The 17,864-nt window shown below is 44.1% G+C and overlaps 1 protein-coding gene across 6 annotated transcripts in view; it reads left to right on the top strand.

Annotated features, from left to right (window-relative positions):
- The window catches only part of DOT1L (DOT1 like histone lysine methyltransferase), a 107,531-nt gene extending 90,267 nt beyond the window's left edge, over positions 1-17,264 (top strand). For 5 of the 6 annotated variants that reach the window (XM_048830964.2, XM_048830969.2, XM_048830966.2 and 2 more), the window contains 4 exons: positions 2,275-2,339; positions 2,925-3,899; positions 4,991-5,591; positions 9,017-17,264. In XM_048830964.2, coding sequence (XP_048686921.2) covers positions 2,275-2,339; positions 2,925-3,899; positions 4,991-5,556 — 1,606 coding nt within the window. In that variant the 3' untranslated portion in view covers positions 5,557-5,591; positions 9,017-17,264. The remainder of the gene's footprint in view (positions 1-2,274; positions 2,340-2,924; positions 3,900-4,990; positions 5,592-9,016) is intronic. The other variant, XM_048830971.2, reaches the window with a different exon arrangement.
- The last annotated feature ends 600 nt before the right edge of the window (positions 17,265-17,864 follow it).

The raw sequence follows: 17,864 nt of genomic DNA on the forward strand, positions 1-17,864 counted from the left end.
CATTAACTCATGCTGCTTGTCAGCCAGAGTTTGTTTTCAGCATTATATATATTGTGTACTTTAGTAGCTAACATCTCTTGATAAACTGTGAAGGTGTTGGAAAGCAGAATGAGCATAGGGAACCTACTCCTAGCTGGGTTTTTAATGCTTGCAGCGGGTGGCTTTGTTTGGAAGAATGAGCATAAACTTTGCAGGAGTGCTCACTTCAGCACCCTGACCAAGTCTTACCTTTTGGGTAATTTTTAGCTAAGAAAATTCCAACTTCCGTTTCAACTTGATACAGAGTTCTTCACTTCCTATTCCAAAGTGTTGTGTAATGTTGCTCTATGTTGTTAAACACCTGTCACGTTCTTCCCCATTTGTGGGTGTAGTAATTGCTCTGTGTGTATGTGAAGTACTTTAAGAGTAAAGGTGCTGTAAATCTGGCTGCCTGAGGAAGGAAAAAAGCAATGAAAAGTTCCATGAATAAGTATTCTTGGTATGTAGGTAAAATTCACAACCTCTGTTCAGAGTCTTTGGTAGCTTATTTCTTGGTAAGGATATATTCCACTAGTACAGTGGTTCTCAGCCAGGGCTACACATATCACTGGGGGTACACACAGGTCTTCTAGGTATTTGCCTAGTCTTACAACAGTCTACATAAAAAGCACTAGCAAAGTCAGTACAAACTAAAATTTCATACACACAATGACTTGTTTATACTACTCTATATACTATACACTAAAAGAAAAGGAGGACTTGTGGTACTTTAGAGACTAACCAATTTATTTGAGCATAAGCTTTCGTGAGCTACAGCTCACTTCATTAGATGTATCCGATGAAGGTAGCTCACGAAAGCTTATGCTCAAATAAATTGGTTAGTCTCTAAGGTGCCACAAGTCCTCCTTTTCTTTTTGCGAATACAGACTAACATGGCTGCTACTCTGAAACCTATACTATACACTGAAATGCAAGTACAACGTTTATATTCGTTGATTTATTTTATAATTATAGGGTAAAAATGAGAAAGTAAGCAATTTTTCAGTAGTAGTGTGCTGTGACAGAATGTTGGGAATTGTTAAGAAAGGGACAGATAAGAAGACAGAAAATATCATATTGCCTGTATATAAATCCATGGTACACCCACATCTTGAATACTGCGTGCAGATGTGGTCGCCCCATCTCAAAAAAGATGTATTGCAGTTGGAAAAGGTTCAGAAAAGGTCAGTAAAAATTATAAGGGATATGGAATGGCTGCCGTATGAGGAGAGATTAAAAAGCCCTAGGACTTTCAGCTTGGAAAAGAGATGGCTAAGGGGAGATATGATAGAGGTCTATAAAATCATGATCGGTATGGAGAAAGTAAATAAGAAAGTTGTTGTTTACTCCTTCTCATAACACAAGAACTAGGGGTCACCAAATGAAATTAATAGGCATCAGGTTTAAGACAAACAAAAGGACATATTTTTTTTATACAGTGCACAGTCAACCTGTGGAACTCTTTGCCAGAGGATGTTGTGAAGGCCAAGACTATAACAGGGTTCAAAAAAGAACTAGATAAGTTCCTTGAGGCTAGGTCCATCAATGGCGATTGGGCAGGGATGGTGTCCCTAACCTCTGTTTGCCAGAAGCTGGGAATGGCGATGGGATGGATCACTTGATGATTACCTGCTCTGTTCATTCCCTCTGGGGCACCTGGCATTGGCCACTGCTGGAAGACAGGATACTGGGCTAGATGGACTTTTGGACTGACCCAATATGGCCGTTCTTATTTTTGTTTGATTATGTAAGCAACTAGTTTTTAAGTGAGGTGTAAGAACAAAGAGCAATGGTCTCAAGCTGCAGTGTGGGAGGTTTAGGTTGGATATTAAGAAAAACTTTTTCACTAGGAGGGTGGTGAAGCCCTGGAATGGGTTACCTAAGTAGGTGGTGGAATCTCCTTCCTTAGAGGTTTTTAAGGTCAGGCTTGACAAAGCCCTGGCTGGGATGATTTAGTTGGTGTTGGTCCTGCTTTGAGTAGGGGATTGGACTAGATGACCTCGTGAGGTCCCTTCCAACCCTGATATCTATGATTCTGTGTAACTTGGGGGTACGTCAGACAAATCAGACTCCTGAAATGGGTACAGTAGCCTGGAAAGGTTGAGAGACAATGCACTAGTAAATTTGCATTGTACATTTTTAAATTAGTTGGGCAGACACAGAAACACAAAAATCAAGAGGTATGTCATGGGGGTAACTCAGTAACAGCAAGACTTCAAGAAGCACTGTGTAAGTAATCTTTTTCTTTTCTACTAGAATTGAGAGGAAAATTGCAACGATATCATTGGAAAGCAAATCTCCACAGAAGGCTATTGAAAATGGTAAGTTTGGGGAATGTTAACCATCGAATGCATTGTGATGCCTGCTGCCCTGTAATTTTTAGACTGTCAATTGATAAGCAGGCTTCCTGGGAGAGAACTTGTGGCGTATAGCAGACATGCCTTTCAAAGCAGAGGTCTGTGCTAATACAGATCCTTAAGGGGATTGCCTTAATCACATTACAAACTTTGGGGCCATCTCTTTGTAGTTGGTTGCTTCAAAATCCCTTTTAAATTTATGGGCACAGGTTGTAGTCCTGACTCTTGACACCTGGGATAAAACTATGGGTGGAATAAAGCATTTTAGAGGGTTTTACTTTTTTCCTAGACAAGGATGCCTGGCCAGTTTTTGGCTAGGTGTGTGTCTGATTTGAAGGCTGATGTAATCTGCTCTTCCAATAGCCTAATCAGTCCTTTGAGATGCATTTAACTAGGGTCATAAAGGGATTAATAGCTGCTGTGAACTTTCTCCCTGTGTGTTCAGAAAGGAGAATCAACTATTAAAATGAGTAAATTGTTGGACAGATTGTGCTTATTGAAGGTTAAATGAATTGTTCATTGATGCATGCAACCCTTCTTCCAAACTAGGTGGCAGTTTAGCTGGGAGGAGACAAGCACAAACCAGTGAGAACATGAATAGCAGTAAATGGAAGTCTACCTTTTCACCAATTTCTGACATCAACCTGACCAAAACTACAGATAGCCCATTGCAGGCTGTTTCATCTCTGAGCCAGAATTCCCTGTTTGCCTTTAGGCCGTCCTCTGAGGATGGCATGGCCATCGATGCGAAACTTGCAGCACACACAAGGAAAAACATCACCATGTCCTCCTCTGGGATGGACGGACTCAGCCCCAATACAAACTCCGTTAATGGATCCATGTATAACGGTGGACTGACCACAGACATCGGTTTACACAGCTTTATTGATGGTGCTTCTCTTCCTCATAAGACTTCAGATGTGACGACCCTCAACTCCTCTCTGGGTTTTCAGTCACAGAGGAGCAAAGATGTGGGGATTATGGAGACAAACCCCTTTTTGAACAAGAGGCAGCTTGAAGGCCTAGGCAGCATGAAAGGAGAAGACTTAAACCGGTCAGGAGTCAAAAGTAAAGAGATCAGTGAATTAACCATTCGTCCAGGGGCTTCTTCTGAAAAAGGTTCCTTGCAGCACAATGGCAAGGTCGGCAAAGGACGGGACCGTGATGTGGAGTTTAAAAATGGCCACAACCTTTTCATTTCTGCTGCTGCTGTATCTTCTGGTGGCCTTCTTAATGGCAAAAGCCTTTCCACTGGTGTCTCATCTGCAGGCAACCCAGCACCTTCTGTTCAGACGCACCATCCTTTCTTAAACACATTGACCACTGCATCGCAGTTCCCCCTGGGCCCCATGGCTTTGCAGGCAAACCTCAACTCGGTCACAAACTCCTCAGTATTGCAGTCCTTATTTAATTCAATGCCAGCTGCTGCCAGTCTGGTCCACGTGTCATCAGCTGCAACCAGACTGACTAACTCTCATGCTATGGGGAACTTCTCTCCTGGGGTTACAGGTGGAACAGTTGGAGGTAGGCAGAACTTTGTTTCTCTGGTATAAGGGCAAGGCTAGAGGAAAGTGTGGCTGTGTTTCTCTCCAGGTACAAAACCATTTCACTTCTGCAGGAGGTGGAGCAGCTCTACCTTGGATTGACTCTGTCCTGCATCTCTCACGACTGATAGAATAATCAGCTTTCTTTCTGCTAGATGAACGTAGAACTAAGATTAAAGGAAATGGGAATGCACCTAGATGTTCTGATTTCATAACACGCGGTTGTGTCAGTTGTCACTATGCTGGAACTAGTTTAGGTCTCCCTGCAGGTCTAAAGGTTTAACGTGCCGTGCTGCCCTCTCTGAATAGTTAAGGATATCTGACTTGTCAGCTTCAGTGAAGGTTGAGATTAGGACATAAGATTCTTTCTCCCTCTTCCTTGTTTGTGCTGAATATCTGTATCCTTTTCAGATGAGAAGCTGATGGGATTTGTGTAGGATTCTGCTGGCTCTTGAACTGAGACTGATAAGAGTGTGTTTCTGGGTCAGGAATGGCAAATGCCATGTGGACCTCTAGCATTCTGTGCTGATGTTCTCATGAGACAAACTAGTGGAAGCAGATAGGAAAGAATCTTCCTTTAACCCTGTAGTATTGGCAGGTTCAGACAGGTCCTGCCCATAATCATTCATGCACCATGTTGGGAAATCCTAACTCTCACCTCTTAGCGTTTTAGATTTGCTGGATATTCACTCTCTGGCTTTGCAGCCTTGTAAGTGGGTAAGCAGGAGGGAACAGCAGTCATTTGAGTCTTCAGGTAAAGAACTCTAGTGCCTGGATAATCTCATCAAAAGCTTACCCATGTGGCGTAGAATTAAAAGGTCTGCTTTCTCTTGGGTCTGGCCATTGTTCCCCATGGCATTTACAGGCTGGCAGTAGGAAGGTAAGTGACTCTTGGACTTCCTGGCCTGCACCATTATCTCTCATTGCTTGCTGCTATTTCATGCTGCGTATTTTGTATGGGGCTGTAACTGCTATAATTTTGCTTTTTTTGGCTTTTTGTTGGTTTCTCTTGTCACTTGTGACTGTACAAAGCCCATCTGCTGAAGCTGAGTTTCTTTCTCCTGTTTGCAGGTATTTTTAACCATGCGGTGCCTTCTGCCTCCTCTTCTCATCAGTTTGGAGCCAGTTTCAGCAGCAGTGCTGTTTCTAGCAGCACAATGCTAAGCTTAAACCCTCTGCAGGCTGTTGCCAGCACCTCATCCTTCCAGTCCCCCTCCTCTAGCTTAGTAACGTCCAGTGAGAACAGAGCACCAGTACAAGCTGTTTTTCATACCCCTGCTCCCCCCCCTCCTAATGTTTCATTGCCCCCCCCTCCTCCATTACTCGCTTCTCACTCTGAGCCTGCGCTCCTGCAGAACTTGCCGTCCATCCCAGCTAATGATGCTTTCTTACCATCCTCTTCTGCTGCTTCTGTCCAATCCGCTAACGCTGCTCTGTCTCTGAAGCTAGCTTCTCTTCAGCACAAAACTTCCCGTCCCTCCTTTACAGTCCATCACCCACCTCTGCCCCGTTTGGCGTTGGCACAGACCGCGCCCACGATCCCGCAGCCCAACGCCACCGGCGCGTCCGCTATGTGGGTTACACTTGGCATGCAGTCTCCTTACGCTTCGCACCTTTCTGGGGTTAAGCCACGATAAAGAGCTTGCTTAGCTAACAGTTCTTATTTTGTAAGGTAAGGCTAGAGAAAACAGGAGGTTTGTACAAGATACTAAATGACCTTCCTTTCCTTTTCAGCCATCAGCCCATAACTGAGCTTGGAAGCGGGGTGGGGACAGGTTCTTTGACTTAGAGATCCCAATAAAATTTGGAGAGCAGGTAATCTCCAGGCCTCAGTTTTGGGAGTCAGGACTTCTCGACACACTGAGTGCCCATGCTGTAACTCACCTGGTATCCAGGAACGTTGTGGTCAGGCCGGGGGAGCTGCAATGGCCCATTTACGTTATTTGAAGCAACGTTTCCTGTAGTACCATGGCTTGAATACTTTAGAATATGTGCCGCTTTGAGAGCATGAGAAAAATTAGGAAGAGAAGCTGATTGTTCATCTTTTCCAAGCATCTGACTTGAGCTACAGCCCTTCAGGGTTTTGCTGCCCACTCTGCGTTTTGCAGGGTTATCTCCCTCACAACAGGGTGTGCTCCCGTGCAGGTCGGCATGTCATTACCTTGCATGCTGTTGCTGCTTTGACAGTAGGTGGCAGCGTGGTGACAGTTTTGTGGCATCATACCAAATTTGCCCTCTATGGGTAACAAAGGAGAACTCTAGGCCATAGGCTACAACCCTTTCCCCCCCCCCCCCCCCACCCCCTCTTGGAAACAACTGAATAAGGATGATCTAGTGGAGGGTTGCAGATACTGTGAGCCTAAGCAGAGTGCTGTGGAAAGTGGAGTTACAAAAGCAGCCTGGTGACTCATGTCTGCCTCATAGTGGCAACCTGATCTAATAATTCTCTGTATAATCTGCCTGTGATTATCATTTGAATTAGATAAGAATAAAGCGGGAAGTCTGCTTCCTGTCCCTGATAGGTAAAGCACGAACAGATTGCATCAGCCATTGGGCTGTTGCCTGCCTTGGCAGCCTTGGGCTTGCTAGATTGACTATGCTAGGTTAGTTAGTGGAATACCCTGTGCTAAAATCTAGCCCAAGCTAAGTAAGGAATGAGGCTGTGGAAGAGAGAAAAACTCTGGAAGGTGTGTGCAAGCATGCATAACAGTAAAGCAAGTGTCAAAGAATCTTTCAGAGCAGCTGCAGAATGATATGCACAACCAGAAAGTCTCATATTGTCCTTATGAAAACCTTTGCTTTTATAATGCAGTTCAGGATTGCCTAGTTAAGCCCTCCTGCAGGTCCTTGATGCTGCTGCTATCCTCTGATACAGAAGTACATCGAGTAGAGCAGAGGTGGGCAAACTACAGCCCACAAGCCACATCTGGCCCGCGGGACCGTCCTGCCCGGCCCTTGAGCTCCCGGTTGGGAATGCTGTCCCCCCTCTCCCGTAGCAATGCATCTTGTGCCTGCCTACCTGCCAGGCTTTCCAATAAGCCTGTCCTGCCACTCTGAGCGGCGTGGTAGTGGGGCGGGTGGAGTTGGATAAGGGGCAGGGGGCGGTTGGATAGGGTGGAGGTTGGGGGGCGGTCGGGAGACAGGGAGCGGGGGGGGCTGGATAGTGGGTGGGGTCCGGGGGGGGATAGTTAGGGAGGGGGGCGGTCAGGGGACAAGGAGTGGGGTGGTGGTTGGATGGGTCAGAGGTCCCGGCAGGCCTGTTGGGGCGAGGGTGTGGAAAGGGGTCGGGGCAGTCAGGGGATAGGGAGTGGGGGGGTTGGATAGGGGGTGGGGTCCTGGGGAGGCAGTTTGGGGTGGGGGGTCCTGGGAGGGGGCGGTCAGGGGACAAGTAGCAGGGGGGGTTGGATGGGTCAGGGGTTCTGAGGGGGGCAGTCAGGGGGCGGGAAGTGGGAGGAGGCAGATGGGGGCAGGGGCCAGGCTGTTTGGGGAGGCACAGCCTTCCCTACCTGGCCCTCCATACCGTTTCGCAACCCTGATGTGGCCTTCGGGCCAAAAAGTTTGCCCATCTCTGCAGTAGAGGGTAACACCCTTTGCCTTTTGTGGCATTTGACTAAATTACAGTACACTTGAGATTCTTATCAAACACTTTGCATGTAGATAGTGTGTTCACCGTCATATTGTTCTCCAAATGTGATCAAATCCTCACAACACCCTTGTGATATAGGTAAGTTACCTCCAGATTTGCTGATGGGGGAAGCTGAAGCAGGGAGGTCAAGTAACTTGCCTAGAGCTGCAGCAGCAGTTGGAGTCAGCGGAAGATGTAAACAGTCCTGAATTATAAAGTGGAATAGGGTGGTGGCTGGAAAATAGGCTTGAGGAAACGGGGGGCGGGGGCTATGGATGGAAAATTGAATTTGGAGAGGAGGGGTGTGAATAGAATGGGAGGGATTTTTTATGAATATTTTTTCATTAGAAAATGCCAGTTTATCAAAATTGAAACTTTTTGCAGACAGGCATTGGTTTAGACAAAGCTGTTATCTGGAAGGTGTCTCAGGTTGCAGGGGAAGAGACCCACTCCTCGGAATAATCAGCTAGACAGAGCACTCACCTAGGATCTGGGAGATCTGGGTTCAGGCAGGGTCTTGAACCTCTCTCCCCCATCCCAGGTAACTGTCCTATCCACAGGGTCACTGAGTGCAGGGAGCTTTCTCTGTTTTGGGGGGAAAGCTTTCAAAAGGTCTTAGTTTCGTCCTGCTGCAGAACAAAACCAAAGGGCAGAACCTCAGCAGTTTTCATTGACAGGAATTCTTGTATTCGGGCCCGTCTAGATGTGACTGTGGTTACGTTTTTGGGGTCCTTTGTTTATAGCTGCATGACGTGGATATGAGCACTGTGAAAATACCTTATTTTTATTAAGTAAACCACACCTGAAATTAGGACTCCTTGGTGCACTGTACAAATTCATTAGATAGTTTCTGCCCCAAAGTGCTTCCAATCTAAATGACAAGACATTACGGGGGGGAAGAGGCAGCACCAGAGGTTTATAAACACAGAAGCTAGATGTAGAGCAAAGGCCTAGGAACTGTGGCCCTGGATTTGACACATGGAGGTGCCTAGGCCAGCAGATGAAGAGGTCAACGCAGACAAATATCTAAGCCCCCAGTTCAGCATGGTACTTAAGCATAGTCCTGATCCAAAGTCCATCACTGAAGCCAATGGAAAGGCTGCAATTGACTTCCAATGGGCTTTGGATCAGGCTCCATATGCCTGATTTAAACACATGAATAATCCCCATATCTTCAGTAGGACTACTTGCGTGTTTACCTTTTTGAACTGGAGCCTAAATCTAGGAACAAGGGATCAAATTTCATGATTGCACAGCCCGAGAAGGGTTGAGGTGTGATGGAAGAGACCTGTTGAGTTGTCATCTATCTCTGATTTTGACTGATATCAACACATAGATTGTTCTTCTTTCTGTCCCTGTTGATCCTGGCTAACAGAAGGTCTAAGAACTATATAGTAAATGACATTTCTGGCACACACTTGATTTGATGCATCTAATTTAGATGGGTCTCTTCCTCTCCTCCTGTCCCACAGGTAACTAGGATTTCTACCTCAACCCAATGTGACCTATGCAAGGACAACGTGGACCAACTTCACTCAGCTTCCACTGAAAGGTGCTCGCCTGGCCTGGCAGGGGTTTCTACTCTCTTACTACTGGACAAAGTAAACAAACAAACAAACAAAAGACCTAAATAACAGAGAAAATATTCTACTGTGAATCGGAGTTGAAAAATAACTGCAAAGGAAAATGCTTAAAAAAAGCTCCAGTTTGTATTGTCGATAGTTTAGATAAAGTATTTATCTTTTTTTAAAAATGAAAACAATTTTGGCTTATTTTATTCCATCTAAAGTCATAAAAAACCACAACTCATTGAAACCATTCTCTGAATAATAAAGGACTGGCACACCAGCAGAGATGTAAAGAGCCTCCTCTCGGTGCTATTTCATCCGTCAGAACTGTGCCTCTCTAGTTCAAATCCTTGGTGCTGAATTTGAGGGTTGACCAATGCCAAACCCAGTTCTCAGAAAGGTCTGCTTTTATTTATTCAACTCACTCTGTTCATATACCAAAGTCCATTGGTTTACAGCAAAGCAGGAGCTACAGAGAATGGCAGTCTTTGGTTTTGGGTGGTGGTTGTTTTTATTTTTAACAAAGCTTATGGCTCAGTTATCAGGCATTTAATATTGTTTATTACAAACAAGAATGCAATACTCCCCTCTGGAATGGCAGCTAGATTACTTGATCTGACCCGTGCAAACTCAGCTGGTTCAGACATTTTGAACAGAAGAAGCATAACTTAAGTCTAGTCCTGTTAGACTACTTCACTGGGCCCATTAAAGCCTCTGGTGGCGCTCAAGTCACTGTGAATTTCAGTAGCTAGACTGTTAACTTGTTTTGGGGTGTCATTTGGCATATGAACAGGGTGCATAATCACTGGTGTTGGTCAGGCCCTTTTTAACAATATCGGGAAGATTGAAAACCGAGCTTCTATGCTGGGGCAGATAGCAGCAGATTTGCTCAGCTTGTTGTTTTTGTTGAAGTACAATGTATTTTGTTAGTAAGGTTTTGATACTTGATTCCGAAATGGCTCAGCCTTGTACATTTTACTGACTTCTAAGTGCATTCGCTTTTGTATTTCTTTGCTTTGAATAGGTTTAAATGGTAGTTCACAAAAACACCACAATCTAGCTTAACTTGCTGCCACACTATCAAACTGGTGCATTTTGAATTGTATTGTGACTTGGTGTTCTGTGTACAGAAAAGTGTCGCTCCGAGCAGTGACCGTATTTTATAGACGTGATGAAAATTTATAAATTTCATAAACTTTATTCAGTTTATTTTTTAGGTTGTGTGATGCACAGTAAACTTGTAAAAAGTTTTTTATTTATTCAAGTGCACAAAACGGGGAGGAGGATCCATTAGTTCATAAACATCAGTCTGCAGCATAGACTGGACCAAGCGCCAATGAAGGAAACCACAGTAACAGAAGGGGAATCACTACAGCAAAGTGACTTGATTCAGAACACACTGGTGCTAAAGTGAATCCGTGCAGGCCTAAGTTCTGTGTGGGGAGATACGGTCGTATTGCATCAAAGGCACTGGTAGCCTCCAGCAAGCAGCCATTCACTATAGAGTTGATCTCTCCCTTACCAACTCCCTAGTGTGGTTTCCCTTTGTCACAAACTGCTGGGCTTCGTGAATCAGTGCCTAATTGCACTTGGAGCAGGCCAAATATCTCTTCGCACTCTCCTGTGCTGTGCTTCCGTGGCTGGTTTGGTTGGTATCTCCGTGAGTACTGTGCTGGTTCTGTGTGTCCAGAGGAGCTGATGGAAGTGTTCTACTTTCCTATTCTCACCAGCTCCCTCCTTTCCCCCAGGAGTGAATTTGTTCTGGAAATTTGCAGTACCCTGACTGACAATGAACACCTTCAATGTATTTCAAATTGGCTGCTTCCCTCTAGACCACATAGCGGGCAATGGCATAGAAATTAACAAGCTCGGTTACCCCCTCCACTCCTAAGTGTCTCAGCCTCTCCAAAAGGTGCCATGTGTGCAGAAGCTATTAATGTAATGTTGCTTTATTATTGATCGCTAAAGGGACTGATCCTTATCCCTAATCTCCAGGAATATTTTTAATCATTTTCTGGTTTGTGCATGGGAGAGGAGAGGGAGGAGGTGATGCATCCAGCTGGATTCCTAGCAGCAGGGAAAGAACCTAGAAAAGAAAGTAATGCTCAGGGAGTGGCAGCTGAGAAACATCCAGTAGCTTCTAGTGGAAGCCATATACAGTTATGTCCTGGAATCCAGGAAAACATGTAACCCAGTTATTGTTCAGGTGTGAATTGGGCAACGCCAGCCTGATCCAGATCTTTGGGTAACGGAAAGGTGCAAGGCCTTCTCAGCAGTCTTAATCTCAATTAAAGGCAACAAAATGCAAACTCAGTACCTTGGAGGATTTAAAAAAAAGGTAGGTAGTGAAATAGTGTAAACAACTGCTTAAGGGCCCGTAGCTTTACCCCGCTATGTGTCTCAGTTACATCCCTGATTTAAGAGATGGGTGGGAAATGCATGACATCACTTGAGTCAGTCTGCTTTCACCAGATAATGAATTCCCATCCTGGCCATGTGCAATGGGAGCAAGACCTGCGGCACTTCCTAGCCATTATCCTCTTAAAGCACATGGCCTCTTCAGCACTGTTGTTTTGCTAAAGGGTTTAATGAGAGCCTTTGTTGTATTGTGAGTTTCAAACATGCTTCTGAGGGCAGTTGGCCCTGCAGGGATTCCAGAGCTTCTCTGCCTTTGTTAGCTTCTTCCTTTAAATTTGACTGTTGCAGCCTTCTGTGTTCTGTGCACCTTGCTTGCTTGCGGATTTCGTCTTCCCACTAATCTCAGCTGAAATGGACTTCTGGGTAAGTGTCAGGCAGGCTGATCCTGATTCAGGGCAGAGTAATGGGGCAGGCAAGGCTATGAAATTCTGTTGCTTCTCACCAAAAGGCCCCTTTTTCTCTATGTTGCACCCTGGGAATCTCCACTTTTCCACAGAGAAATTGGGAAATAGATTTTTAAAGTTTTGGGGAGTCACATGATGCACCGGGGTCAGGCAAGAGACCTGGGTCTTACTCCCTGCTCTTTCACTTATTCACTGTAATCTTGGGCACATTGGTTCAGCATCTCCATATGTTTCCCCATCTGTAAAACCAGGAGGATACTTGTCTTGCTTTGAGATCTCTGGGTGAAAAGCCCCACGTAAGCGTGAAGCATTAGTAATAAAGATCTAATCTGCATGGCTGGAAATTTATGGATATTTGTGACCTTAGGAAGAAAGCTTAGTGCCAGAGCTGTGAGACCTGTTCTCAGTAACCTGAGGTGGTACTTTATTTATTTAATATTATTTAAGCCAAAATGTGAAGTGCAAGAAAGGAATTCTTTCTGGTTTACACTTTCCTATGCTTGGCCCAGTCATTCTTCTACTGTCACAAATGTTCCTTCTCATTCACATTGGTGCTGCTGGCAGGGGGACTCATAATGAAGCTAAAATGCATTTTGTAGCATCTGCATTGCCAAAAAATCAAACTTCCTGAATGTTGTGTTGAGCTAAGCCTGTGTGGCCCTTTGTGAAACAGGTGGGGGGTAGATGTTTGCAGATGCAGAGACAAGTTGTTACACACCACCAAAAAAGGGAAGAGTGCATCTGCTCCAGTTGTCTGGTTTGCCTTTCCCAGCCCTTGGACAACATCTTGGAGTGTCAGAAAGTTAGGAGAGCTCCCAAGGCATTAATTTAAATTAGCTGTTTTCGGTGGATTAGTCATTCAGTAAGAATTCTGATATGGGACTGTGCTACCTATGGCTGAGGAATCCAGAAAATAGGCCACTTTCCCTTGTGTACATGAGGGCTGCATTGGAATGGAACTGGAAACCTGGCTGTTGTTGACATGGTTGACCTCTCTCAAATCAGTTTCTGCCTGTATTTCCTCATCTGTAAAATGGGGATAATGGCACTTGGCTGCTTTTTGTAAAGTGCATTGATCTTCCTGGGAAGGATCATAAATACTAGATATTAAATCTCGTCACTCATTTAAGTGCAGGTTGCAGGAGTGATGGTTTCCCCAAGTATTTGGGGAAACTACCGGGCAGCAAATTGTGGGGGAAGGGGAGGAGAAAGTGGGTTTGTTCCTAAATGTGCTGAGTCATTTGCTCCTCTCAAGTGGAGTTGGTTACGGGTTTGTATGGAGGATCCCATAGCCTTCCATTTAAAAAAAAAAACCCTGAGACAGATACATGCAGCTCTCTTTAAAGCTTCCCATATGTATGAACATCAGAGATGATCCATTGAGGGTGCCCTCTCTCCTTGAGAGAGGTGTTATTGTTAGCAGTGCCACTCCCCTGCTTGTTTCCTCCCAATTTGTTTATAATCTAGACTGTCAGGTGAACCAGGAATTAAAGGCAACCGTTTTAGAATTGCATATTAAAAGAATTCAAACTTAGGTGAACTATTGTGGTAGCACTTAGGGCCGCTGGTCGTAGATCAGGTCCCCTTGTACTAGGTGCTGTAAGAGAGAGCGCTCCTGTCCCAAAGCACAATCTACGTATGAGATGGCAGGTAGCACAAGAAGACAATGAGACTTTCTAGTTGTTTCAGTTATTCTTGCTCCCTTTACTGTGGGGATAAATATCTGTTAGAACACAAATTGCATTCACCCCGTTGATAATTGGCTTTGTGAACAGTTTCAGTAGCGAGGCCAAGAATTGGAGTGGGCTATGTAGGCTGAATTCCCCTCTGTATAACAGTTGTGCAGGTAGGTACGTTGACTGGGGGTGGGGAGAATCTTGTCCAATGACTGCTTTTGCTGTCACTCGAGTTGTGCTTTCTGAAGTGATTGTGCCTATCGCTGGCCTGTGGATAGACAAGAGTTTTAAAGCTCCCGTCCATGCCATCCTGTCGCACTTTCCCACCCCCAAAATCACACGGCTTTGGTTTTAAATTGGTGCAGTTATTAAGGTGCCAGAGCCTGTTTTAATATAGTCATGTTAGCTGCACAGCAGTGAGTGTCTCTGAACTCACTGATTTGGGTATTGGAGAAAGTCATCTGAACCAGCAGATTTCAGGCCCTCTTGTTAGAGGAGTGAAAACCAGCATTTACGTTGCATCTTTCATCTACAGATTCCAAAGTTCAAGCAGTTGCTTCAAATTTGCTTGACAGATGTGGCTGTTAGGCTAAGCGGCATCTCGGGCCATGCACACCTTTAGCTGGGTGTCGCTTGCAGTGGCCCACGTGCCTTATCCTGCCTTTCTCTTGGCTGTGAAAGTTTGTGTCTACATCTAGGATGAAGTAATTTTTGCTTCTGGGGAAAATGGCATCTGTTTAAAAATGATCAAATGTCACGTGCCTCAGAAGATTGGTTTTTAAGCACAGAAATGGAGCTAAAAATGGATGGAGAGGCAGGGAAAAGAACATCATTTACACCCAATCCTCCCTCCCTCATTCCCCTTTGTACTGGAACTGATGAAATGATGACAAAAAATGGAGGGTAGAAGGAGATGTAGCTGTAAAACTGTTTGCGAAATGGAGGCAAGTTTTATTCCTATCTTGGGTGATTCAGTCCTTTATTGATAGCTGGGTTTATTTAAAGAAAGATCCTTGTAGAGGAAATCTGTAATCCCTCCCTTCCACACCTTCCCTTTCTGGAGAAACTGACAATAGCTCTGGTTAAATAGGTGTTAGGGTAGGTGGGAAGGTGACACAGAGCCAACTGCTAGACTTTCACCTCTGGAGACCTGGGTTCAAATCCTGCTTGGATTGTGCATTAAAGTAAATTGGGTTTCAATGATGTTTGTTCCCAGCATCCTGCCATTTTGCTGAGAGTCCTAGGACCAGGATAGCTGGAGTGTGTCAAGGCAGGGAACTGCATTACCCACGCTGCGTCAGGGACAATTTGTAATGCCTGCCATATGCCGCGGTGTCTACTTACGTCTTGCTAATGTGAATGCTCATTTGTGGGAACGCAGTCGCTTCCAGTTGTTTTCTTAAAGTCCAACATACGCTTCCCTTCTCTCAAAAGTTCATTCGTGGAGCCCAGTTCTTTGTGACATCTAGGGAGACTCAGACAATTTCCAAGGGTGTTGGTAAGATGAATTCAGGGTTCAATCCCTCTCTCTAGAGTCAGCCAGGCAAATTTTAAGATTGACTTCAATGAGAGCAGGATTCCTCCCTGTGGTGTAGCTGGAGGGATGGATGAGATAACTTCAGCACAAAGTGTGTGTGGTGTTTTTCTGCTATGTCCCGGTCCTGCAAACACTGACTCCTCTACCAGGAGTATCTCACTGGTAGTAAATGCTATGCCCCCAAGGAAGTGTTGGCAGGATCAGACCCTTAAACTGCTCGTGTCTCATCACTCTTCCTATTTATATATAGATACAATACACACACACACCAGTCTGCACAGCTGAAGGCTGCACCCCACCTTTCCCATGGTTGCTGGAATGGGGGAGGGAGATGTCAAGAGCTGGGGCTTGCTGCAGTCTCCCATAAGCTGCTGTTTTAGGGACACATTTTCCCCTCACTGACTAGACTTCAGGCCTACAATAAAAGCCACCCTCCACCCATTCTGAAAATGGTGCTATTTTCCTCCCCAGGGACTATCAATACACTTGACAGTTTTCTTCACTGACCTGGAAGTAGCCTTATTCATTAGAGTCTAACCAGGATTGCTAAGTAACTTCAGTCACAGGTGCTGCTCCCTGAAGAGCTGTAATTAGCTTTCTAACTCTGTACTAGCTGTGAGGGCTCTTTTAGGAATTTATTGACCACATATAGTCAGTTTGCTTTCTGTATTGAAAGCAACCCTTGTGTATACCAGAGCTTGGAAGCATGAACATTTTGACACCCTTTTTCTTTAGAGGGAGTTCTCCTAATTAATACTCATAGGTGGTTGCTGTTAATAATTCTGCTTCTCTTGTTATGCCTGAGCCAAAAGCATTAAGAGCACTGGTAGCTCAGAACGATTATTGCTTTCTAATAAGAAATGTAAACTGTACAGTGGACTGTAAAACCTTAACCTATTTAAATCACAGTTTGGGGAGAAATCAGTAAGTGTTTTTGTGAACTATCTCTGCAGCACTGAGGGAAATCACAGTAGATGAGGTTTTTTAAGTATAAATTTAGTCAGTATAAAAGTATCTGATTTTTTTGTGTTAATTCAAATTCCCTTCCCCCGGTCCCCTGAACAATTCCATAGATGACCTTTGTTTTTCACGAATGAGTTGGATTTACCTTTTTATTAAATTTTGTTCCATATTTTATTTATCCTTTTATGCATTATAAATATCTGTTTAGACTGAATATTGCAATACCAGATGCTGTTGTTGTGGAACTTCAGGGCATAAACCCAATACTAAAATGGCAAATATCCCTCCTGTCTATTTAGTGCTTGTGACTGTCTCAAAGTCTTTTTAGTTTTCATGCTTTAATTTCAATATTAAAGATGAGCTAACCACTTCCTAAAGGTTTGAAGATGTTAAGCTGAAGTTCTCTCAAGTTTGACCCTGTGATTCTAAGGTACATCTGGTTGCTTTTCTGGTGCAGTGGAATTGTCGTTTGGAAAGGTGATATTTCTGGTGTTAATAAAGAGAAGGCAGAATGGACTAATCCAGCCTGCTTGGCTCCACCCTCCTGCCCCCCAATATAAATTCTTGAAGTGGTCAGTTTTAAATTAAAAACCAATTCTTTAGGTCTCTGTTCTTTTTAAGAAAGCATTTTAGGAGTGGGAGTCTGCCCTTGCTGGGTGGGACTGGACAGAGGAATGCAAATGAAGTTGCTGTTGCTCAGGAATTGATTAGTAAAACTTTTAACTACTAATAAAAATCCATTTTTCAATGGATTTAAAACAAAAAATACCCATTTTCTTGCTTAAACATGTGATATGGGATGTTTCCTAGTGAATAGGAATTAGTTTATACATTTTAGCCTATGAAATTGAATTATTTAAAATTCAAACTTCCCCTAATTTATCTTTATTTGGTTTTTTTTATACTGGTATGTTGCCCTGTCATTCTTCCATAGAACTAGTGTGAATTCTTCTGGTGTGTATATATGTATGTAATATTATATATATATATATTATATATATATTTTCCACCCACCCTTCTAATTTCCACAATGCAAGAATTAGTTTTTTTCTCCCCTCCCTTCCACTTTAATTTCTTGTCTTTTACCTTGATTTGTAATTGAAACAATGCTTTGAAGTTTTGTCTTTATATTAAAATGTATGTATTTTAATACATTGTACTGTGGTGGTGCTTCAGTACTTTAGCAGACGGGTTTTTTGCTTTCTTTACATTTCAGCTGAGGATCGCATTCTGTATCCTCTACAGCACGAGTGCAGAGATCCCCTTCAATACTCTCCAGTTGCTGGAGCAGTGGACCTGCAAGGCTCCTGTCACTGAGTGTAACTGGGCAATTGACTTGACTCTAGCTGTAACAGTAGAATATTCACTTTGAGCCTCCATTCCCCTATAAAGCACTACATGATCTTCTGAGGAGCTAGCAACTGAAAATCACAGTACAAAAAGCTTTCCCCTGACTCTTGCTAAGTGACTTGGTTGCTCAACTTAGTTTAGCTTTCCTTAAACTCTCCTGCCTGGAGCAGAAGTGATGGTTTAAAAATATTTGCTCAATGGGTATCTTGCAGTGGAGACAAAAGGCCTCACTATTCAAAGCATTCACATGCTCCACTGAATAGGGATGGATTTAAGGCTGGGCTTATGTGAGGAACTTACAGGGTCACAGTAACACACTGAACAGGTGCTCCATGCTTAGACACACATTTTCTGGAGTCCTTCCTTTGCAAGGCTTCCCTACAGTGAGTCAGGCCCCAGTAGAG

This window comes from Caretta caretta, chromosome 25, assembly GCF_965140235.1.
Source record: "Caretta caretta isolate rCarCar2 chromosome 25, rCarCar1.hap1, whole genome shotgun sequence".
NCBI lineage: Eukaryota > Metazoa > Chordata > Testudines > Cheloniidae > Caretta > Caretta caretta.